The sequence below is a fragment of the Jaculus jaculus genome, chromosome 4 (assembly GCF_020740685.1).
Source record: "Jaculus jaculus isolate mJacJac1 chromosome 4, mJacJac1.mat.Y.cur, whole genome shotgun sequence".
Taxonomy (NCBI): Eukaryota; Metazoa; Chordata; class Mammalia; order Rodentia; family Dipodidae; genus Jaculus; species Jaculus jaculus.
In genome coordinates, this window is record NC_059105.1 from 112,575,681 (window position 1) to 112,600,377 (window position 24,697).

Here is a 24,697-nt window from a genome sequence, read left to right on the forward strand (position 1 = left end):
ATTTATCTTAAATTCTTTAGAGACAACAAAACATCATATCACAATTGTGTAGAAGCCATGCTGTATCCTGTGCTTTTCATGAAGGATCCTTCACAAGATGGATTCCAGTGCTAACAGCTAGCTCCAAGTCGTTTTCACAGGTTCTTAAAACATTCAAATTCCTCAATGCATGAACCCAGCTTCAATATATAATGACTTCATGGTCCAAGGAACAAGACAGATTATTCCCCAAGACATACTATCTCCATAAAAAAATAAAATTCCCTACACTTCCCTTAGGAATTTACCAACTGGATTCCAGTTTCAGATAACAAACTTAATGTTAAGACTATAAAAAATGGAAATACTGCATGTGGGAATTAACTTAGTATTATTTCTAACTTTTTTGTTATTGGCCAATTCTACCAAAACCCTAAAATTGAGAAAAAGAAAAAGAAAGGCAAGCTCTTGCTGAAAATATGGAAGAAATGGATAGAAGGCTAGAATATAGTAATTCAATAAAGATGAAAATAAAATATCAGACCAATAGAAAGGAAATGAGCAAACAATTTATGCACAAAGAAATGCAGAAAATTAACTCTCACCTTGAAATGCATAATCTCACTATAAGCTGAAGGAAAGCAAATGAGAAGTCTAAAGAAGAGTGTGCACATGGAGAATGGCCATCATGTATGTCATAAAAAGGTGACTCTGAGCTGAATGTTTTACATATATTATTTCATTTATTCTCCAACCTTATAAAGTAGAAATTATTACCATGTCATTTTTAAATTAAGGAAATTAAGAATAAAATTTAAGCAGTTTCCTAAGGCTGTATAAGTACTACAACATCAACTAAAGGACTCTGAGAAAAACTATAAGATAGAGTAATTCTCTGAAAGCAAAGTTTACTGAACATATTAAGAGTTACAAGTCTGTGCACATTATTGATCTGGAAATTCCCATGGGACAAGATACTGAGACTTGGGATGTCGGGGAATTTGTTCTCATGCCATCTCATGTCCGTGTCTACAAATGTCAAAATGTGTAGACAGCTGCTGGTTTCTCCCTCTAGTTGAAGCTCAATCAAAAGACAAGGTCAGGGCTGGAGAAATGGCTTAGTGACTAAGGCATTTGCCTACAGGGTCAAAGGTCCCAGGTTTGATTCCCCAGGACCCACATAAGCCAGATACACAAGGTAGTACATGCATCTGGAGTCCATTTTCAGTGACGCCCATCCCATTCTCCCTCTCTCTCTCTCTCTCTCTCTCTCTCTCTCTCTCTCTCTCTCTCTCTCTCTCTTTCTTCTTCTTCTTCTTCTTCTTCTTCTTCTTCTTCTTCTTCTTCTTCTTCTTCTTCTTCTCTTCTTCTTCTCTCTCTCTCTCTCTCAAATAAATTAAATAAATTTTAAAATAAAGACAGGCTCAAAGGGAAACCAAGTAAACCTTCCTGGATGCCTGACATGCTGGGGTTCCCACTGCCCCATCAGTCTCAGAGCTCCTTCCTTTTCCTACAGAAATATAAGCATTTGTTATAATTTTAATTCTGATATACTAACTAACTTTAAGACACACATGACTAAGCTCACTTCTCCCAGATGCTAGCACATATCACCTCAATAGCCCTATGGGAGACCTCAGGAAGAAAGCATTTCCATATCCTTGACCAGCTACCAGGACATTCTCAGTTTAAGATCCTCCCAGCACTGTGATCTCACACAACACTCCCCCCAAAAAACCTCCTTTCCAAGGAAGAAAAGTAAGTCCTGAATATCAACATAGAAAGTGGAGGGCTAAGATTCCCATCTACATCTTTCTGATTCCAAATTCCATTTTCCCTGCGATACCATTAGGTTTTCTTAGTAGAATCCCTTAAAGAAAGATATAATTTGTCTTACTCTAAATAAGGAAGAAAACATAGGGAGAAAGCAGCATTTATTGCAGCTGCAAAATAAGATATCCAGATTTCTCTTGCCTGCTTCCTAAGCAAAATTCACTAACAGGTTCAAACTTGTCCCTAAATTTTTAGAGAGGGAGTGAGACATATAGATGGCAGTGCTAAGCTGGATTTTATTTGGAAAGATTCACAACACAAGTATGTGTATAAATCACTTCACCATTCCCTCTCTCAGCGCTCTAAATCTCAACACAAAACCTAAAAGGGCTAAAAGTCTTGTCACCAATAATTACTTTGTGCTAAGGAGGTATGGTAGTTTAAATAGATGGCCCAATGTATTCAGTTTTATTATAGTTTGTAATTTAGATCTGCAGCCAACTGGTTGGAGGAGGTGGATCTTAGGGTCCAGCCCTAAGGCGGTTGTGGTAGATTTGAGATTTCAATCAAAAGATATGCAAAGTGCCTAGTTGGAGTCCCTGAAGTGTGCTGGGTGGATTTGGCTTGGCTTGTGTTTTCTTTCTCTCTGCTTGGACCTGTGAAAACAGGCCTGCTTCTTCTGCCATTACGGAACTTCCCCTGGATCTGTAAACTTCTATAAATATCCCTTCCTCCATAACTGTGCCTGGTCTGGAAGTTCATCTCAGCAAACCTAAAGCCATCTGCTACAGAAGGTCACTATCTCTAGTTCTCTTTATATGTATAAATATTCCTAGGTACCTTTCTCCTTTAACGAATTTGTGTAGTGTAGAAGGACTCTAAGGCTAGCTAGTGGATAGAGCAAGCAGAGGTTTTAGGGCAGAGACATCCATCTGGAGAAACAAGGCTATTTCCCAGTGATGCCAAAGTCATGTCCAAACCTTTTCGGAAGAACCTAGCCAGGAAACTGTGAATATCATGAACATATGGCCTACAGCTTTACATCAAGAACCAACAGGATAAGTCAATACTAGTCAATGCAGAAAGGGCAGAATTTTTTCAAAAAATATTACTAAGAAAATGGGAGAGCCAATGCAAAAAAATTAAGCTAGAACTTTGCCTCATGCTACATGTAAATATTAATTCAAAAATGTCAAAGTCCTGAAAAAAAGAGCTAAAACTATAAAACTCCAAGAAAGAAACTTTCATGCCATTGGATTTAGCAGTGATTTCCTGACCCCAAAGCATAGACAATAAAAGAAATAATTTGGAAGGAATCAAAATTACACCTTTTATGCAAAGGACACTCTCATAAGACTGAATAAGCAATTCACAGATTGAGAGACTATAGACCTGATGAAGTAATATGCCTGATAAAGACTTAATATTCAAAACTCCCAGAGCTCAATAAAAACAACAAATGAACAATGTGATTCTAGAAGCTGACAAAGTCTCCTCCCTGTTGGCCAGTTATAATGCTACAAATACAGCCTATTGGAGGAGAAAATCCATCAGTGGTCTTAAAGAGCAGTGGACCCTACAAGCAACACAGCTGGCCAGCAAGGCCAGACATATCAACTGGTGCAATGGTGGTATGTTTGTTATAGGTGAAACCAACTGCTCTCTGCTTGGATTTGAGGCCTACTCCATAGGAGGGAATTCCCACCTGGTGCTGAAAATGTAACCAAAAGTCTGTGACTGTGGAGGTCATAAGTCCCACTAGAGAGGAAACTATTACCATTGGCCAAATGAATATATGATGCCCATAAAACTGCTTTCTAAATATTTATGCTTATATCCATATGTTAATGCTACTCTCACTTTTTATTAGAGAAGCTTCACTCTTCAAATGGTAGTGGCCACTGGGGTGACTCAAAATTCATCAAATTGTCAAAAAGAAATGACTGGAGTGTTCAGCATTAAAAGAGACATCTGTGTCATACCCATCAAGGTTCAGAGACCATTGTGGAAGAGGTAGCAGAAAGAATGTAGGAGCCAGAAGAGGAGTCCTTTGCAACACTGTCTTCCAGATGCAAAGTAGGTGTTGGATTCATGACTTCATAGTAAGGGATGCTACCTATACAAGACCTGAATAACAGGGGGAAAATTGATGCCATCAAAATAGAAGATACACTAGCCAGAAAGAAGGGAGTCAGTAGAAGGGAGATTCAGGACAAAGAAAAAGGAGGGTGGTGGGTAGGGGTTATTATCATGGTATATTGTCTATATATACAGAAACTGTAAATAAAAAGCTAAAAAAAATAAAAACAGCAAAGGACTTGACTTTAGACAAGATACACAAATGGCATGAAGAACATCAAAAAATTTTCAACAACACTGACCACTAAGGAATGACAAATCAAAGCCACAATGACTTTTTTGAGGCAGGACCTCACTCCAGGCCTTCACTTCTAGGCTAACCTATAACTCATTCTATAGCCCCAAGTTGGCCTCGAACTCACAGCAAAAAACTATAATGAGATACTATCCCATACCCACTAGGATAGCTATTATTTTAAAAAAGGAAATAAAATAACAAGCATTGGGGCTAGAGAGATGGCTTAGTGATTAAGCACTTGCCTGAGAAGCCTAAGGACCCGGGTTCAAGGCTCGATTCCCCAGGACCCATGTTAGCCAGATGCACAAGGGGGAACATGCATCTGGAATTCGTCTGCAGTGGCTGGAAGCCCTGGCGCGCCCATTCTCTCTCTCTCTCTGCCTCTTTCTCTGTCTGTCGCTCCCAAATAAATAAATAAAAATAAACCAAAAAAATTTTTAAATAACAAGCATTGGCACATAGTATAGAAATACATCTGTTGAGGGAATGTAAGATCATGCACCCACTGCAGAAAAGTTTAGCAATTCCTTAAAAAAAAAATCATAAATTGCTATATGATCCAGCAATTTCTCTTTTGAATATATACCCCAAATTTTGAATATAGTGACTTGAACATATATTTGCATACTCATAGTCATATTGGCATTATTCTCAATAGACAAAAGGCAAAACCAACCTGTGTCCATGCATGCATTAACTAGACAGAGTATGGTATGGGTACATGTACCATGAAATAACAACACTCAGCCTTGAACAGGAAGGAAATTCTGACACATGCTATAATATGGATGATCCTCAAAAGTACTATACGATAAGTAAACCAGTCATAGAAAGACAAATACTATATAGTTTCATTTACAAACATATCTAGAGTAGTCAGATTCATAGAAGCAGAAAGTAGAATAGTGGTTGTCGGGAGCTGAGAGTGTTAAGGAAAGAGGTCTAACTTGGGAAAATGAAAATGTTCTGGAGTGGGTAGTGGTGATGGTTGCAGAGTAATGAGAATGCATTTGAATGTGGTACCCTTAAAAAGGTTAAGATGGTAAATTTATTGTTACACATACTTTAAAAAAGAAAAGACAACCGGAGCTGGGAATGGCGGAATATGTCTTTAATCCCAGAACTCAGGAGTATTGCTTTGAGTTTGAGGCCAGCCTGAGAGACTGCATAGTGAATTCCAGGTCAGTCAGGGCTAAAGTGGTACACTATCTCAGGGAAAAAGAAAAAAAGAACAAGTGAGGGGGGGGAAAAGTAAGGAAAACTAGTCATGCATCAAGGTTTTCAGTATCAGCTCTACCACAGAGCACCCCCCCCCATATCCTGTCCCCAGAAACATTTTACACAAGTTTGCTTCCCTCATCTGTGCAATATACTTTTGGAAAATTTATTCCTAAGAGCCCACCCCACACTAAAATTCTACTCAGGGCTCTATATCTATCTCTTGCTTCCTCCCTGTGTAGACCTGTCTGTGAAGACAACAGACCAAGTCTCTGCCCTTCTGGGGCTCACAGTCTGATGAGGTAGACGAGTGTTAATACTTGTTCAGGAATGGCTCTGTCAGACAGGAAACACGTTGTGAAGAAACATAACAGCAGGGTAAGGAGAGGGAAGACTGCTGTGTCAGCCAACAGGACTGGGGAAGATCTCTCCAAAGAGGTGACACTTTAGCAAAGACAATATGCATGATGGGAAGAAGAGAGCCATAAAAATGTCCAGGTACATTAGGAGCAGCAAGGAAAGCATGGTGTGCATGGTCACCTGTGCACTGAATTTTGTCACTGAAAAACCTTACCAGAGTCTTCCTGCAGTCAAGCCTCCCCAGCCCTATCTCAGAGGGGCTTACCTAAGGGTGCAGATGTAGGTACCAGAGTCCTGACGCAAAGCTGGCAGAATCCAGAGCGTATCATTCTTGACCCACATCCTTGGTTCATCTCCTGGAATCAGCTGATCAGAGTTGTTTTTGCGCCAGGTCAGGAGGGTTTGGGAGCTGTCTGATGCCTTCAAGTAAGGCCATGCCAAAGGACACCTCAGAACCACAGGCTCTCCTTCCAGCCTGTATTCTGATTTGTAATCCTTGCCACGAAATTGGCAGTTATCTACAGTCACTGAAAGACAGAAATCAAAGGCTTTAAGTCCCAAACTGTCCAGATAATAGAACCTCCCACATCCCCAGGCCAAAACTAGTTCTGACAGAAGACCACAAAATGACACAATTGAATGAGATGCCTCATGTCCGAGTAAAGTGATCTGAACCCAGGGTCCCATGAACATCCTCTACTATTATGACTTCAAACTTCCCAAATGACAAACCAGGGCCACCATCAATTTCATTTTCAATTCTGTGATTTTAAGAAAACATTTAAAATGTGACCATATTTTTCATTTGTCGATATTAAAAGTAGAACTCCACTGAATTCAGGCAAAAAGGTTGGTTATGACATTGTCTAATTCAAAGTTACCTTTAGATTAGATAAGAGCAAACTCAACACACCTTTGGTTTTCTCCTTGGCAAGATAACCCACATCCAAGCAAAGAAAATGGGCAGGGAACATCTTTTACCACTTGCCAAGGTGTAAATATTCATAGTTGTTTTTTATAACAAAACCCACTATACAGCCATCTTCCCAAGAGAAGCTGCGGTCATCCCTTTCTCAGCTAAAGGGTCTGCTTCTTACCTGTGTGGTCCTCTGTCTGAGTGGTGAAGGCAAAAGCCCCCGTTATCAACACACACAAGATGAACATTATTTCTGACAAGTTCCAGAGGGCACAGGAAGTGGCAATCTGAGATTCAGTCCCCTTTAGCCTAGAGGAGAAAACAGTGGGCTCACTAGGTGCCATGAACCCCTACCCGACACAGGAGACATGTCTTCAGGATGGACACAGAGGTAGGATCTTGAAGATGCAACTGATAATACTGATATTTTTGCCTAGATTTTTAAAAATAAACATTCAAAAACATTTTGTATCTACTTACTTATAGCTGTATTTGCTGAACATGGCTATTAATGTAAAACCCCTGGAGTGCCTTCTACTGATGTGCTTGGAATGGGAGTTTCAGAGTCGAAGTTTCTGTATCTCCAGACAAGTGCCTCAGCAGCCCCTGCCCACTGCCTGCAGCCATTGCTCACCGTCTTTCCTCTTCCATGCCTGTACTCACACATTACTCTCTTGTGAGGTCTTTCCTACCCAGCACCCCATATTTCCCTCTCTGGCTCTATTGTTCTTTATTACTAAATACACATAATGAGCTCCATGTGGTGAGGACTCACTCTTATGCACAGTTCAATCCCAAATTCATGTTTGCTGAATGGCTAAGTGAATGAATCATTAAAACCACAAATTCTTCAGATTTCACTTGCCAGACAGCTTTTCCCATACATCTGGCCCTCTGCATCCACTAGTACCACATCTGTAGATCAATCAGCCACAGATGGAAAACATTAAAGTTTGTTCGTTATTACCCATCAACCCACCACTTAATGTTACCTGTTTACCTTCTGCAGGTGTGATACTAACCCACAGAAAACTAGTGCACTTCCTTTGCTTTGGATTCTTTTGCTCATGTCAAGGTGGAAGTCATGAAGAAGCAAGCAATTCCATCAGGAGCAGGCTTTATTGAGGTTTATACTGGGCCACTCTGAGGAAGTGAGGAGGAGAAAGTCTGTGTAGTCTGAGGCATGCCCTATGGACATGCCAGGATGGTCAGAACTAGGCATTCTGTGGCAAAGGCTGAAGGAAAGTCCCTTTGTCAGCTTCCAAGGAAGCATGAGACTTAAGTAGGTTGATCCTACAAAATCTGTTTATAACTAAAGATGGAAAACATGGGTTAGGAATCAGACATTTCTTAATCTATCAGCCCCCAACCCACTAAGAGGCTTCTATCTTCCTATTTTAAGAGCTCATGAGGAAAATTCTCTATCTTCATAGCTATTTCTGGCTGGTTAAACTTTGATGGTATAAAAATCTCTTCCTAGCTATTCCAGCAATATGTTTAATTTTTATTTCTCTCCTGGGAATATAGGCCAAAAACCTTGTATGACCATGGCTAGAGGCCACAGAGAATCCTGAGCTGAAGAGATGGTTAGTGGTTAAGGCACTTCCCTGAATCTTGATAAATGGTGTTAGCCATCACTAATTCATCTTAAGTTTGCAAATGAATCCCATTGTCAAACAGATGAGGCACAGTAGCTTCCTATGTCTGGTCACACAATTAGAAGGCAAATAAGTATTATGACTCTGATGGAAAAGGATGCAGAAGAAGGTACCTTTTAGATAACTACTGGGCCCCAGGACTCTCACTGGTACTCCCTTGTAGGTTCCTTAATACTTAGAGGACTGGCAGAGCCTAATGAGCCCATGCCCAAGAAATCTGTGTAGTACTTGATTCCAGACTTGAGCTGTGTTTTCAGGAAGTGTCCATCAGGAATGTGATGGAGTGAGAACTGATACTATCAAGGAGAACTTGAGTGTTAGCTGATGGTGAATCCCTGGCTATGCTTCTGCAGAAACCTGTATCTGTCTCTCTGAAGGAAAATATAAACATGTGGAAAGGTTCTCAACTGGAGGGAAAAGGAAAACTTACTTCGGGCTGCCCATTTATACTTATCTTCAACATGCGGCTGGCACTGGAAAGGGGGTCAACAGGAGAGTTCTCAGGTCCCAGGTAGGATACATAACAAAACTATATCTCCTCCAGTACACTAAGCATTATGTTCCCAGGTGTGGTTGGTGGATAACCAAGCCATCATCTACCTCAACAGCCTTCTTAAGAATTTGGGATATATATATATATATATATATATATATATATCTCCATACACACACACACATATATATATACATATACACACACACATATATATACATATATATATATCCCTAAACATAAATATGTGTGTATGTATATGTATATACATACATATGTATATATATATATATATATACACATCCTTTTTTAAACTTTTAATTGACAACCTCCATACAGATATACAACATACCCTAATCATAATCTCCCATCACCCTTCTTTGTTCCCCCTTTGCTATTTCCCCTCCACTGAATCCCTTCCTCCTTACAACTACCTCTTGGTCTATTTTGATGCCATCAATTTCCACCCTCCTATTATGCAGGTGTTGTATAGGTAGTGCCAGCTACTGTGATGTTGTGAATGCCATGGCAAGTTTGCGTCTAGGATATATTGTTGCAAAACACTCTTTCCCTTCCTTTGGCTCCTACATGCTCCCATCACCTCTTCCACAGTGGTCCCTGAGCCTTGGAAGGTGTGATAGAGATGTCACAGTGCTGAACACTCCACTGTCACTTCTCAGTGCTTTGGTAAATTTTGTGTCTCCCCAGTGGTCACTGTCATCTGAAAATAGAAGCTTCTCTAACCAAAAGTGAGACTAACATATATACATACAAGGATCTAGTAGTAAAAAACTCCTTTCAGGTCCGTGTAGATATGGTCTCCAAGCCCTAGAGCTTACTTGGGAATTGAACCCAGTTGTTAGGTTTTGCAGGCAAGCTCCTTAAGTGCTGAGCCATTTCTCCAGCCTCCATGCAAATTAACTCTTATTTTTATGTGTAATTCTGGAATATACTTAGAGTTCTCCATCCTGATAATTCTCTGCTCCAAAGCATTTTTGGAGAAGGGGAGAGCATGATTGTCTTGAAAGAATAAATGACCAAAAAGGTGAATATCATATACAAGGTCATGAAAAATTTCTCCCTTTTGGATGGTTTTCTGAATGAGTTGCTTCTCTGAACATCCCTATATGCCCTTGTCAGACTATATCAACAACCATTGGTTACATCAACTAACCATTGCAACAGCAAGGCACTTTAACAAATCATCTACCCTCTAAACCTGATGGCCTAAAATGATCATTTAGTCTTGTTCACAAGTCTGTGAGTCAGATAGAAATTGGCTAACCCAAACCAGGCTAGGTTAAGCTTGGCTTCAAGATATAAGTGGAGTCCACGTCCATACATCTTTCATCATTCTTGACCACTAAAGTCTTGGAGATTACCTTACTCAGGAAGTGCCAAGACAACACAAGCTATGCTTGGGCTCAGCTCTTTCTTTTTTTTTTTTTTTTTTTTTGTTGTTTTTTTTTGTTTTTCGAAGTAAGGTGTCATCCTGGTCCAGGCTGACCTGGGATTAACTCTGTCATCTCAGGGTGGCCTTGAACTCAGGGCAATCCTCCAACCTCTGCCTCCCGAGTGCTGGGATTAAAGGTGTGCGCCACCACGCCCGGCCTTCAGCTCTTTCTTTTTTTTTTCTTTTTTCTTTTTTTTTTTCTTTTTTTTTTTTTTTTTTTGTTTTTCGAGGTAAGGTGTCATCCTGGTCCAGGCTGACCTGGGATTAACTCTGTCATCTCAGGGTGGCCTTGAACTCAGGGCAATCCTCCTACCTCTGCCTCCCGAGTGCTGGGATTAAAGGCGTGCGCCACCACGCCCGGCCTTCAGCTCTTTCTTATTTGTCCACATCCCAATGACTTCAGAAAATCCCATGGTCAGGGCTGGAGAGATTGCTTAGTGGTTAAGGTGCTTGCCTGTGAAGCCTAAGGACCCAGGTTCAACTCTCCAGATCTCATGTAAACCAGATGCACAAAGGTGAGGCAAGCATAAGGTCGCACATGCCCACTAGGTGGCACAAGCCTACGGAGTTCTGTTACAGTGGCTGATGTCCTGGTGGACCAATTCTCTCTCCCTCTCTCTCTCTCTCTCTCTCTCTCTCTCTCTCTCTCTTCCTCTTGCTCTCTCTAAAATATTTTAAGGAAAGAAAGAGAGAGAGAGAGGAAGGAAGGAAGGGAGGGAGGGAGGGAGGGAGGGAAGGAAGGAGGAAAGAGGAAGAAAGAAAATATGGTGGTCAAATCTGCCATCAGTGGGGTGGGGAAAATATCTCTGTAAAGCAATAGGGAAAACTGTGTTCTTAGTACTTACTATGCCTGCTCCTTGTCTGGCTCTCCATGGGTGGTGGTGTAGTAAGCTCCATATTACTGGGATGAACTTTCAAATCAAACACACTTTATGGGAGGAAGGGATTATTTGAAGCACACAGGTCCAAGGAAGATCTAGGATGGCGAAAGAAGCTGGCCTCCTTTCACAAATCCAAGCAAAGAGACACAGTCAAATAGCCGGCACCACAACAAGCACAGAACTGACAGCAAGCAGCAGGGACCCAGGCAGAGCTCAGAACCTCTGCAACTTTTGGCTAGAAATCAGATTCACCCCCAGTGACACCTTAGAGCTAGACTTCAGGATCTGCCTCTAGTGATACCTCCTCCAGCCAGGAAGCTGGAGACAAGCTTACAAAACTCCCAAGCCTAGTGAGAGGCATAAATTCAAACTACCACAGGTGTAACAACCTTCATGGCAAGGCTGGGTCTTGTGCACAGCCCTCTTGGCCATGTAGTGTCTAATGCTGAAACATACCAGGGAATATTTCTTTCCAAAAGTTTACCAGAGATATAGTCTAAACCACCACTCTTCCCTTTCCATGTGAATGACTCACAATATACCAGATAGTTCCTCATTGATATGCAGAAAACATCACAGAGAATATTCTGGAAACTCTCCCTTATTAGTAAGAAACTGTAAAAATTCAAACCTCAGATCTGATGCCTCAGATCTTCCTTCTATTGACACGAACCAGTCCCTGAGATTTCCTCCTCAGCATTTTATTTGACCTGACCTATCTCCCCAAAGGTCTTCTTGCTTCTGCATTCTCTCCTTATGTGTTCTGAAGCCTAACTTCTCCCTGCGACTCTGCCTCTAACACCATCCTTAGGTTTGGTAGCAGGAAATTCACATAAACATCAGCCAAGTTGCTTTGTACACTTAGACATGCATCTGTATATCATGTCTCCAACTCAAATAACCTTAGCTGACTTGCTGACTTAATAAGGATGTGAAAGAAGAATTGAATACACTATGTTCAACTAAGGTCTCTGAATATAAAAATGAAGTCAAAGATACAAATGTGTGGACTAGTGTAATAGCCATAGTGACTATGATAAATGATGAGCATTCACCCCTCCATTTTATCTCAAGGAGGTAAATGTTATGCCAGATTTATAGATATATAAATTAGAAAATATCAAAGATGTTAAAATGTTTGCTCAGACCTTTGAAGCTATACTTTCTGTGGTGCTTGCCTGCTTCCCTAATAATATACCCTCTGACTCTCAGCTGGGTCCATAACCAAACCACATGGACTCACATGTCCCACCCTGTTCTGCAACTAGGACTAGCCACATGACAAAATTTTGGCCAATAAAATGTAAGTAGAAACGTGTGCTCTTCCAAGAAACTTCCTTAAAGTGATATTTATAAGTCCCACAAAACCACTGTTTGTCATTTATCAAAGGAAATTAAATTGGGATTTCAAAGGTATATGTATGCATCCTTTCATGCATATTTCAGCAGTATTACAATAGCTAAGATTTGATTTTGTTGGTCACATGCACTCAGTCTGCCATCAAGCTCACTATACAGCCAAAGATGCCCCTGCACTCCTGCTTTTTTATGTTCATTTATATGTTTTATATTGGGATTTGAACTCAGGTATACAGCAAATGCTTTAACTAATAAGCCACTTCCCCAGCCTTCACAATAGCCAAGTCAACCTACATATCTAAAAGTGGTGAAGAGATAAAGAATATGTGGCATATGCATGTTCAGCCATTTAAGAAATGGGTGAAATCTTGTCATTTACAACAACATTGAGTGGAATTAGAGGATATTACAATAAACAAAATAAAGCAGACATAGATAACTACTGGGTGATGTCACACATCTGTGAACTATGACTGTTGATCACACAGAACTGGAAAGTAAAATAGTAGTCTGCAAGAACTGAGGGTGGCATTGGGAGCATGGGCAGGAAAGACTGAACTAGCTGGTCAACAGGTATGAAGCCACCAGCAGGGAGAAAGAACTGCACCTTACTCTTCTAGCTGCACATAGGATGACTGCAGTCAGCAATAATGTATTATATATACTCCAAAGTAGTTAAGAGAGAATTTTTTGTTGACTTTTATTGGCAACTTCCATCAATATTAACAGTAAACCATATGAACAGTATATCACTGCCCTGCCCTTTCCTCCTCCCAAATCCTCTCACCACTGAATCCCTTCTTCTCCATTTTTAAACATGTGTGTGTGTGTGTGTGTGTGTGTGTGTGTGTGTGTTTATATTTTACATAGATGTTTAAATGCTACCACTGCAAGAAATGGTGGGCATGCTAATTGCTTTTATTTGTTAATTATATAGCACTGACATGTATCACAATGTACCCCATAAATAGGTACCATTATTATGTGTCATTTAGAAAAAATAATAACACTCTCTACTACTCATTCTTCCGTTGGCTCAGAACCTTGCTGGCTTTGGGAAGCCACTCACCACCTTAGACTAGCTTCCTTTATATGTTCAATCTTATGTGGCCTGTCTGAAGGCTATACGAAGTTCTCAGCAGTGGTACTCCCATAGGCCTCCTTTTGACTCTCAGTTTATTCCAAAGAAATAGCTTCTGTGGGTTGATTCTGAAAAGTCACTTTGACTTAGGAGTTGCTTTACATACAGCCTGTCCTCAGGTGAAAGCAGTCAGCACTCTGAGGTTCACCCAGTCTCTGCATCAGACTTGCCTTTGGGTTTAGGTAGAAATCTATAACCATGTTTAAAATTGCTCTGCCCACAGAAGCCAAGCTATATCCATCCTAGCTGAAGCCTTACAAAGCAATGGAACTGAAGAAGCTTAAAGACATCTATTCTAATCTCTGCGTAACCATCCTGGCAGGAATGAAGATATTCTAAAGAGATATTCATGCCCCTACTCTCAGCTATCAGACTTCAGACAATGGGACCCCAAGAAACTAGGATATCCCCAGAAGTTTCATGGTAGAAGAAGAAAAAGGTTGGGGCCCTACTGTCAGCTAGAGAAGAAGCTTGTCTCCTGGAAAGAGATTTCACAAAGTCATCACTACTTGTCAGACCACCTTGCAGGAGAGCCTGGAGCTGAGAAATGGTGGGTCAGTGATAAACTGGACCTCAACCAGGACTGTTCAGGAGCACATGCCATTCTTGTCCTTATTTCAACCTGAAACTCCTGTCAGCATCCAGAAGCTTAACATGGTTCTGGACCTCTTTATTTGCTCCTCTTTCCAGTATGACCAAATTGGATACATCATTCTCTGCTTTTCACTATTACTTGTCTGTTTAATTGGCTATTGAGGGTGGGTGGCCAGGCTTGTTAGTTCTGCCAGGGACAACTCTGGTAATGTCCTCCTTGGTCCGGCAATGAAAGTGAGCTTGAAGTTAACTCTCTTCTCCAAACTGTATAGCTACTCAAGTAATAAGGAAAAAAATGTTTCAACAAGGACCCTGCCCCACAGAAATGAGGTCCTAAAGTACAATCACCCTCAAGTCCACCTCCACACACCACAGCTGGGGGAAGGGTCTGGGCTTCTCACTCTGGATATCAGTAAAACAGCTGCTATGCTGTGACTTCTCCAGGAAGGGGCTTCAGACAAGCAAACCAAAGGCACAAGTAGCAACAGTTTTCAATATTCCAAACCTCAGAAAAAGGCTGGAACCAAAATTGTTGTAGCGTGGAAACCAATAAGTCCTTGGCAGAGTCATGTGGGGAAAATTAGTTTGCAGAGGCTTACAGACAAACGATGGCTCCTGCCCTACATTCATCAAATGCATCTTCAAATCACAGACAACCTGACTTTTCTCCTAAAATCTGAGTTAAGTATCTTACCAGAGGAAATTTCAAGGGAAGCTCATTTTGAGTATATGAGTTAAAATTTTATCCCTACTTTTGTTTCTGGTCAAATAACCATGTTTCACATCCTCTCAATATAAGAAAACATAGTGGTGGGATGAAAAGTGGGCAGGGGATAAGACAGTGATGAACAGTGTGAAGGGTAGATGGAAGGGAAAGAATGCAGTAAGGCAGAAAGTAGGGATGACCGAGCAGTGAGCAGACAGAGAGCACAATGCTCATGCAGCATCTTCCCACAGTATGTACTGAGGCCCAGAGGACTGGTCACATGCCTTTGTTTCCTGTTAGGCTTTGTTCTGGCCCTAGGCATGTGTGCATAGTCAATACATATAGCCTAAAGACTATGTAGGTGTTTACTCTACCTTTCAATTTAACCTTTAAATGGTATAAACAAGCCGGCACACACCTTTAATCCCAGCACTCAGGAGGCAGACATTGGAGGATTGCTATGAGCCCCGAGGCCAGTCTGAGACTACATAGTGAATTCCAGGTCAACCTGGGCTAGCATGAGAACTTAACTCGAAAAAAACCCTAGAAATAAGTAAATAAATAGAACAAACACTCTCTCTCTCTCTCTCTCTCTCTCTCTCTCTCTCTCTCTATATATATATATATATATATATATATATATATATATATATGGATACACACACACACACACACACATATACACACACGAATACTCTATACATATTTTCCCTAAACACTGCAACATCATAGAGATCATCATCAAACTCCTAAATCCATGTAGGAATATATTTTTGACATATTGAGAACAGTAAGTATCTGAGAGCTCCAAAACTGAATCATGAACTCTTTAAAATAAATAAACAAAAATTATTCTATGTGTATGTAAATATATCAGTACTGAATTCATCCAAGAAATTAAGTTTTTCTTCATTACTGTCTTTATTTTGTTGCCAGAAAGTTTTGGGCAACTGTCCCACCTCTGAGTCAGACAGAACAGTCATCAGAGAACAAAGTAATTGGTGGTACTGAATATTAATAAAGTTAATTAGCTATTAGAACATACGCCTACCACTTAATCATATCCAGTGTGGAAAACAAATTCCTAAAAACCCACACATGTTTCATGCACATCATAGGAAAAAAATAAGAACATCAAAATTAACAAAGTCTCAGGAAGTCACAGGGTTTTAAGAGGATGGAGGATAGGGAAGATCCTCTACGTCTGGATACAGAGAAATGTATATAAGGCTTGCAGCAGCTTTTGTTGAAAATGTACTGGTTCAAAGCAGAGCCCTTGATAGGCTGTACACAAACTATTTTTGTTCTATTAAAAAAAAAGAACATCTGGGCATGGTGGTGCATGCCTTTAATCCCAGCACTTGGCAGGCAGAGGTAGGAGGATTACTATGAGTTTGAGGACAGCCTATGACTACATAGTGAACTCTGGGCCAACCTAGGCTAAAGAGAGACCCTACCTGGAAAAAAAAAAGTCTTTTTAACACATGTATAAAATTACCAAAAATTAAATTTAAGAAAAATAAAAAATTTAAAGTCACATGTTTCAATTGAAAAAGATAAAAGAAAAGAGAACAGCTAATTTTTATACCCACAATTAAGGATATCCAAACCGCACAGTTGGTTTATTGTTTTTGTTTGCTTGTTTTGTCATAAAGCCATGTCTGAATGACAGCTGTCAACTCCTTAGCTAAGGTTCTACACTCCTCACTGAGGCCTGGGAAGATGAGTGTGGCTTCCTCGAAGCTGTAGCCTAGCTGTAGATCCCTCTGCCACAGCTGAGTTCTGGGCCACATGAGGCTGCATCTCAGAAGGATAGATCTGGAGACACTAAGACATACTCTACCTAGGGTTCACACTCTATGTCTCACTAAGAACACCTTCTCAAACCTGAACTTGACCAACCTTTATCCCAAATACCCCTGACAAGGAGACACCTCAGTAAAACAACTCATAGAGCTATTCTTCAAGTCCCTCATTCACATGTTCCACCACAAGAAGAACCTGGGTTATTCAGTGTTCCCAGCAGACAGGACCTTCAGCCCAAGCTTCCCTTAACATCCTCCTGTCTCAGGCATTCCCATCTCTATTTAGTTCAGAAGGGTTGTTCTCTCTATCAATATGACAGATGGGGAAGCTGGGTTCACCAGACCCTGGGTCCCCAGGCCAAAGCTGCAGGCTTCAACCTCTCCCCACCTCCCTGTGGAGTCTGCGGCGGGCACTTCAGGAGGACATACAACATGGCTACTGAAGGACTCAGTGCAGAGCTTCTGTCACCAGTATTTTACAGAAGTAGACCCAGGGAACTGGGGGTGTAAATAGCATGCCAAGGACACATTGTTGGCAGACCTAAATGAGAAGTCAAAGGTTTTGGGTCCATCTCTCAGCCTGAGGGCATTCTTGGCATCACAGCTTATAATTTAGCTAATACCAGTTATTACACTACCACAATAGAAATGTGTTCAAAGTTGCCTACTGGAATCACTAAGTCCACGTGCAAAAATTCAAATTATAGAAACATGTTTAACACAAAAATACAATGTTAAGTACACACAGAGAAAGGCACACAGATTTGTGAAGTTTGTCAGGAACCCTGAGAATTCTGATGCCATCATTCAGATTGACACTACAGTAATGGAACCTTTAAGCACATGGGGCTGGAGGTGGGAATTTGGTTTCCATCTTCACCAGGCCATTTACTAGCTATGTGATCTTAAGCAACCATAGCTACTTACACAATTTGGGTCACGGTGTCTTCATATCTCAAATACAAAGGTTGGGCTGGTGAGAACTCTCTAGTACATGTAAAACCCTAGCACTCAACATCAATCTGGATTGGGGAACAGACCTGGGGCATGCCTACAGTTTCACCCTCTAAAGCATCAAGTCAGTGGGGATTTATTGGACAAACATTGAGCCAAGTCAACTTGCTTGCAGAAGGTCCTGTAGCCAGCAAAGGACAGAGCCAACACTCAGGATGTGGGCATGCTCCTGGGTATTGAGTTCCATCTCTGACAGACTAGCTCCTGGTGATGTTAACTAGTAACTTGGTGTTCTCCTGGCCTTCAGATGGGTGGCAGTGGGAGGCCAGCTGCTAACATATATAATACCTTTCAAACCAAGCGTGGCTTTCCACCTCTTGTGATCTGAGTGTAGGAAAGAACTCAAATATTTAGATAACCAATCACCTGAAAACTTGTCCATCTAAAATATAACACAGACAAAGCAAGGACAGAGATATCCTAACAGTGGAAAGATATCACTAGGCTCACAACACCAGGACATGTTTTTACTCACAAAAACCTCTTGGAAGCTTCCTTCTGTGCCCGTTCTCTGTATTTGCATGAGAGTGGCTGCTTTGCAGAGTAGTAGATTGTATTTTCTAGATGGCCACAATCACATCTTCAATACCTCATGGACTTCTACTATTCCAGTATGCCATCAAGAGTTGCAGCCCAGCTCACCACCCTTGAATGTGGGCTGGCCTGTAACACACATGTGACTAAAAGAATGCGGCAGAAGTGATTCAGTGTGAATTCTTGAAGCTGGGTCAAAAAAAAATCTATGCAGCTTCCACCCAGTTCCTTGGGACATTTGCTCAGTGGAAAGGCAGCCACCATGGAAGCCATCTGTTTTTCCTAGACCAGCTTGCAGAGAGTCCATGTACATGGGATCTAATGGGGTCTGTTATCTTATACAATACCCCAGCTCCCCTCAGTGACACCACACATTTGAGTGAAGCTGTCTCAGACTCTAACAAGTCCATTCACCAGCTGAGAACTGCTGCTTGAACTCAGGTGAACTACAAGCACAAAAGATGTGCCCAGTTCTCTTCAAATACATGGCCTACATGAAAATTATGTATAATGTGTAAATTATGATAAACTGGTTATGTGTTTCAAGCTACTTTATATTTTGGAGTAGTTTGACACAGCAACAAGTGGACAGAATGCTCAAATCAAAAGTAAATTTGAGGATGGGTACATGTAACTGTGGCTGGGGCACATGCTTAACACGCTCTAGGGTAGAAAAGGAAGCTGACAACAGAGGAATACTTGCCATGTCTCCAGTGGGGTCTCTGGAAATTCCACCTTGGTAAGGTTAGGAAAGAAAGGAAATGATGAAGGGATGTGTCAGCAGAGAGACTGCTGCTAAGGTTTGTTTTCTCCGAGCCTTGGCCCTAGGTCAATGATGAGATATCCAGGCCTTCCCCTGTGTTTGGGGGGAAGAATGAGAGGTAAGGTCTAGGCTGGCTAGGGGTTGCCACAAACAAAGGCAGTTTGATCTAGAGATGAGGGGTCAGTCAGGAAAAAGGATAGCCAGATGAGGAAGCAGGTCACTTTCTACTACAAGTATCCACTTCACCAAGGTCCTAAGCCCTCTACTGCCCTCACTTTCCTGGTCATCCTCATGGTTCAGCACCAGATGCTGTAGCATCTGTTATAACTGGTGGGTCCTGGTGTCCATTGTTTACTAAATTTTTTGAGTATCTCCTGGGCAGTCTGAACTAGGAAAGCAATCAGATCACGGCCAACTGTAGAGGACCTGTGGGGCCCATGGGCACAGAGGACAGGTTGGACGGACCTTTGGCTCTCACACACCGCAGGCACAAGACCATGAGTTGTCCAAAGCATGGACCTCAGCAGTGGTGCCCTCTGTGGAAGCCAATGAAGACCCCAGGTGAGCAGGCGTACATCAGCCACACTCCCCACCATTCTCTGGAAATGTACCCTAGAAGAAAGACAGAGAAAGGAGCCAGGTGAGAAATTATAGCTAAGCATCGACCCACAGGAAATTGATGAACCCAAGAGGCAAATGTGAACCAGCTGAGATAAAGATAACACAAAATAGCAGTTTTGATTCCTCTGTTGTAGAGCACTGTGCTCTGAGCATAACAGCCCCTGCAATCTTCATCTGAAGCAGCTATGGCTATGAGAAAGAGACCCTCAATATTGTACCTATTGGCATTTCCTCACAGAATAAGAGGGCAGTCATCAGACCCTTACCTGGTATCTCAGCCATTTCCTCACTCTTGTGATTTCCAGAGGTACAAGAGTGCATAGTGTGGTAACATTAATTTAAGGCAGGGGAGGGGCTCTGTCTGTGAAGCTATAGGGAAGTCATCTCCCATGCTGAAGTGAGACTTTCTCATAGTGGGGCTGCTTTGGAGTCACTTATGCTCCTGTAAGTAACCCCTTGCGTGTGTTCCTCTAAACAAACCCAATCAACTCATTGGTTCGCCAAGCTGGATTTCAGTGTAATCATACTTTGATCTGTTGTTGGTACCCTCCTGGTGAGGCTTTTACCTCCCCAGAGAAAAATTCACACAACACATTCCCTCGTGGAAAAGATACTCAGAGTTAAATGAGATTCTTCATAGAAAAGCAAATCAAGGTGCACTTGAGCCATAAATTATTTATGGTGAGCATAAAGTTTCACCATGCTACATCCTATTGAGAAACATTTCCTCCCAAAATTGTTTAGATGTCAGAATAGACAATATTTTCATTCTATACTTTGAAAGATTATCTCCCATTCTCTAGAACACGTGTCCACCTAGAGTGGCTTATACTCTGAGAGTCACTGGTGTCAACAGCTATGCAGAACTCTGCATGCACAGTACACAAGAAAAGGAAATAAAACTCAATGACTTACTCCCTGCAGAATAAATAAATAAGGAACCCAGAACCTTTTTATCTATACTATGTGGAAAAAATCCCTTGCTACAAGGAAACCTAATTCTTTTTAAATTTTTTATTTGCAATGAGAGAGAGGGAAGGAGGGAGAGAGAATGGGCACCCCAGTACCTCTTGCCCTGTGCAAACTAACACTATATGCATGCATCATATTGTGCATATGGCTTTACATGAATGCTTGGGTCCTCAGGCTTTGCAAGCAAAAGCCTTTCACAGCTTAACCATTTCCCCAGAAAACATAAACTTTTGACCTAAAATAAGCCCAGACTAATTGGGTTTTCCACAGGCCCCAAAAGTCCCCACTCAGAAAACTCTTGGCTCTACCCCTGGGGCTATGCATAAGTGTGCCCTTCTCATACTCAACGCTTTGGGCTTCTCTTAGCTAGCAGACAACCCTACCAGCATGTCCCCCGTGGTCAGAACAGGATCTTGCAATTTTAAATTCTGTGTCCTTCCCTGCCACTCCAGCCAACCTAACTGAGCAGCGTTGCAGTAGCTATAGCGTACTCATGCTCACCAGTATCTGGTGCTCTCTTGCTTTGAGAATCTCAAAGAGTTTGTTCCCTCTGCATCCTTGGAATGTCACTGGTATCAGCACAGTGATTTCCAGGTCTATCTACTCTGTTGCTGGTTCTCCACTCCAGCCCTCTATCCTCTGGCCATGATGACCACTGAGTTCCTATACACTAGTACCATCAAGATAGCAGAGCTTGCCATCCTGGCAGGCTGAGATCTACATCCATACGCTGATTGTCTCACTTGTTCCTACTTTGTCTGGTTAACTAGATGTGAGTGAGGAACCATGAACTTGAATTTCTAATGAATTCCCAGGTGACGCTGGAACTGCTGGTCCAGGAACCACACTTTGAGAACCACTTCCTCAGGATGTAAGAGGAAGTTTCATGGCCAGTAGTAAGCCTGTGAAGAATAACCAGTACACACCCTCTCCTAGAATGTCAAGACAATGTAAGTCTAGCAGATAGTATCTGTAAATTCTGTTTGTAAAATGGTCTGGGTCCTTGAGTGGACATGTTGACCAACCAAGGTCTGGCACAGTGGATCAAAGATAATGACAGAGCATGAACAAGAAATGAATTGGTATTGTACTAAGCTACTGAGATGTTTTAGTTTCCCACTGCATTGCATCGTGGGTTGGTATATACAACAATTAAACAGAAAAACTAGGACATTGTATTTGTTTTCCATTGCTGTGCAACCAATGGCCACACACTCAGCAACTTAACCACAACTTCTATAGGTCAGATGTCTGGGCTCACCTCAGAGTTTTACATGATTACAAAGTCAAGGGCTCAGTTATACTAGGTTCTTCTTTGAACTTGGGGTCCTCTTCCAAGCTTACATAATGGTTGTAATTGCAGAACTGAAGTCTCCACTTTCTATCCATTAGGGGCTCCAAAGATCACCCAGTTTCTTGTACCAGCCAGCCAACAGAGTGTCTCTAATCTTGACCATGGCCTTATGAGACCTCTTACAAAGAGCCAAAGTTGTGCATCAGGAGCATCCAGTGGCTCTTCCCATTGATTAACTTCAGGTCAACCAGCCGAGAACCTAAATTATCCCACAAAATGCCTTCACCCTTCCCAAATAAAACCATGCAATCCATCATCAGATGAATAGATCATCCATCTATTCACATATTCTAGCCGCACTCAATAGGAAGGGATTAAAAAAGGGCATGAAGCAGCAGGGTTCCTCCTAGAATTCTGCCTACTACACACATAAATATCCTGATGACTTCTCCCTCTAGAAAATCCACCTAGTGCTTTACATGAGCTGCTTCTTTGCTCACAGATAAGATTTCTTCCCAATCAGTCAAAGCTTGGTTGCTGAAACGCAGACTCCCAGGCAGCCCTAAGGAAGAAAAACCATCTGCATGTTTACAAGACTCCCAGTTGATTCAATAAGTCTTCATCTCAGAAGATCCTTGGCCCCAAACTCTACCACAGGCTTGCCAGCAGACATGAAATTCCTTTTATGTCCTGAAAGAATAGTTTATAAAATGTGGTTTCCAGGGAAGCAATTTCAGCCTCAGATACAAGTCCTCAGGCCTTCAACTCCCACTATTAAATCCAGAACTCTGGGTGGGGCCATCAATCTGTGTTTCAATGAAGCCTCCAGGGGATTCTGAAGCAGGTTTAAGTTTGAGCATCTGTGAGCCTAGACACTGCCATGATGAAGTGTGCCCACATGGAGAGCAGGTGACAACCCACACAAAGGCACCTTGAATCAGCACCCTTTGCAATACCTCAGCTGTATTGCCTCCACAGGCTGACTCAGCTCTGCTGGGGTGTGAGAGGAGGAGGGTTTGGTCACCTTGGGTGTGTTGGATTGTTTGGCTGCAGTTGTCAAGAGGTGAGCTGAGAGTGGAGATGTAGCCCTGGGCCAGGACTGGGGAGGTGGCTTCTAGGCCAACTAATAACACACAGAGCCGAGTGTCCTCACAGTTCCCCCCATCCTTAAGCTCTTAGGATAACCAAAGAAGCGTAAGAAATGGGAAAGAACACAAGGGGAAGGACAAGGTTTTAGGGGCAGCGGGAGGAAAGGCACTCTCTGGTGTTCACATCTGTGGGCACTCCACACTGACCAGAGAGAGCAAGCCCACAGGCCTCCTGGAAAGGCGGCCCTGGAAGAGTGTTTGGTGGAAGGTGAGATGGAGTGCAGAGAGGGCGGTCAGTGTCACCCCTGTGCAGACACAGAGCACCTGGGCTGACAAGAAGGGAAGGTTGCCCCACTGCCTCAGTTTACTCAAAAGTAAACTCAAAGACTTAACCAAGAACACACTGTGTAAGAAGGCTGAAGGCAGGGGCTTGAAGAGAAAGAAAAGCTTCCAAGGAATGGGGAGCTCTGGGGAGAAGACTTCAAGTTGCAAGAACCAACATTCACATAGCATCTCTCTGTGTCAGGCAGTGCCCTAAGTGCTTCACATGATTCATGTGCATTGACTATGATGATCACTACTTTCAGATGAGGAAACACAGGCACTAAAGGGGTAAGGTAAGAGGGTAAATTGTGCATCACCCAACCAGGCAGACAAAGCTGAACTTGGGTCACTTGGCCTGTGGGCACACATAGTATCAAGTTAGTACACTCTGTTAAATTCACAGACTACTGCAAACCTGAGCCCTGCTGGACCAGCTGGGTGTTCCATTTACTGTTCCAGAAACATTCTAGGAGGGATGAAAAGATAGCTTAGTGGTTAAGTGCATGCCTATGAAGCTTAAGGACCCCGGTTCGAGGCTCGATTCCCCAGGACCCACATTAGCCAGATGCACAAGGGGGTGCACACATCTGGAGTTTGTTTGAAGTGACTGGAGGCCCTGGCACACCCACTCTCTCTCTCCCTCTCTCTCTCTCTTTCTCTCTCCCTCTCTTTCTCTCTCTCTCTCCCCCTCCCTCCCTCCCTTTTTCCCTTCCTCCCTCTCCCTTTCTCTCTCTGTCTGTCACTCTCAAATAAATAAATAAAAATAAGCAAAAAAATTTTAAAAAGAAACATTCTAGGAAAGTGCCATGAGCCTTCCAAGGAAGAAATGGTCCACACTGTCACATGAGCTCATCCTCTCCTGAGGTGGAAATCCATTTCCTCCATGTAGATCCCACATTAGATGCCCACTGACCCAGCCCCTTTGAACAGAGAAAGTGAAGCCCAGCAAGGTCAAGGAGTGCTAAAGGTCACCTTCACACAGGAAAACAAGGTCACTAATAAGAAGGCCACCCAGATGAGACCACTGAGGTCAGAAGAAACGAGCCTGAAGTCCCCTGTTGTTCTGACTCCGGCATCTCTCCTTCCTCTCTCAAAGCCGCTTACCTGCAGCTCTCCATTCTTGCGCTCTAATGCTTCTTGCCCGAGGAAGGCTCCAGGTCAGACTTTCACCTTTAGTGGAGGCTCAGAGGTCTCAGCACAGATTTATAGTCTCCTGCCTGCTGGGATTTCCTAACTGGGCTGTGTCACCCCCTCCAATTGGGTGGCAGTGGACACACCTTTTTCCTTCTCACAGGGGAGCACCCTGCCCATGGTGCTGTGTACATACATGCTTACCAGATAGGGAAGTGGCCAAGGAAACTGAGTTTCCCTTTT

At 42.3% G+C, this 24,697-nt stretch overlaps 1 protein-coding gene across 2 annotated transcripts in view; it reads right to left on the minus strand.

Moving 5' to 3' along the window:
* Il1r2 (interleukin 1 receptor type 2) overlaps positions 1–24,491 on the minus strand; it is a 40,250-nt gene extending 15,759 nt beyond the window's left edge. The window contains exons 1-3 of one of the 2 annotated variants that reach the window (XM_045148227.1): positions 24,428–24,491; positions 6,805–6,932; positions 5,973–6,234 (exon numbers count right to left, since the gene is read on the minus strand). In XM_045148227.1, coding sequence (XP_045004162.1) covers positions 5,973–6,234; positions 6,805–6,932; positions 24,428–24,441 — 404 coding nt within the window. In that variant the 5' untranslated portion in view covers positions 24,442–24,491. Of the gene's footprint in view, positions 1–5,972; positions 6,235–6,804; positions 6,933–19,489; positions 19,603–24,427 lie in introns of those variants that run through there. The other variant, XM_004651688.2, reaches the window with a different exon arrangement.
* Positions 24,492–24,697: the final 206 nt, after the last annotated feature.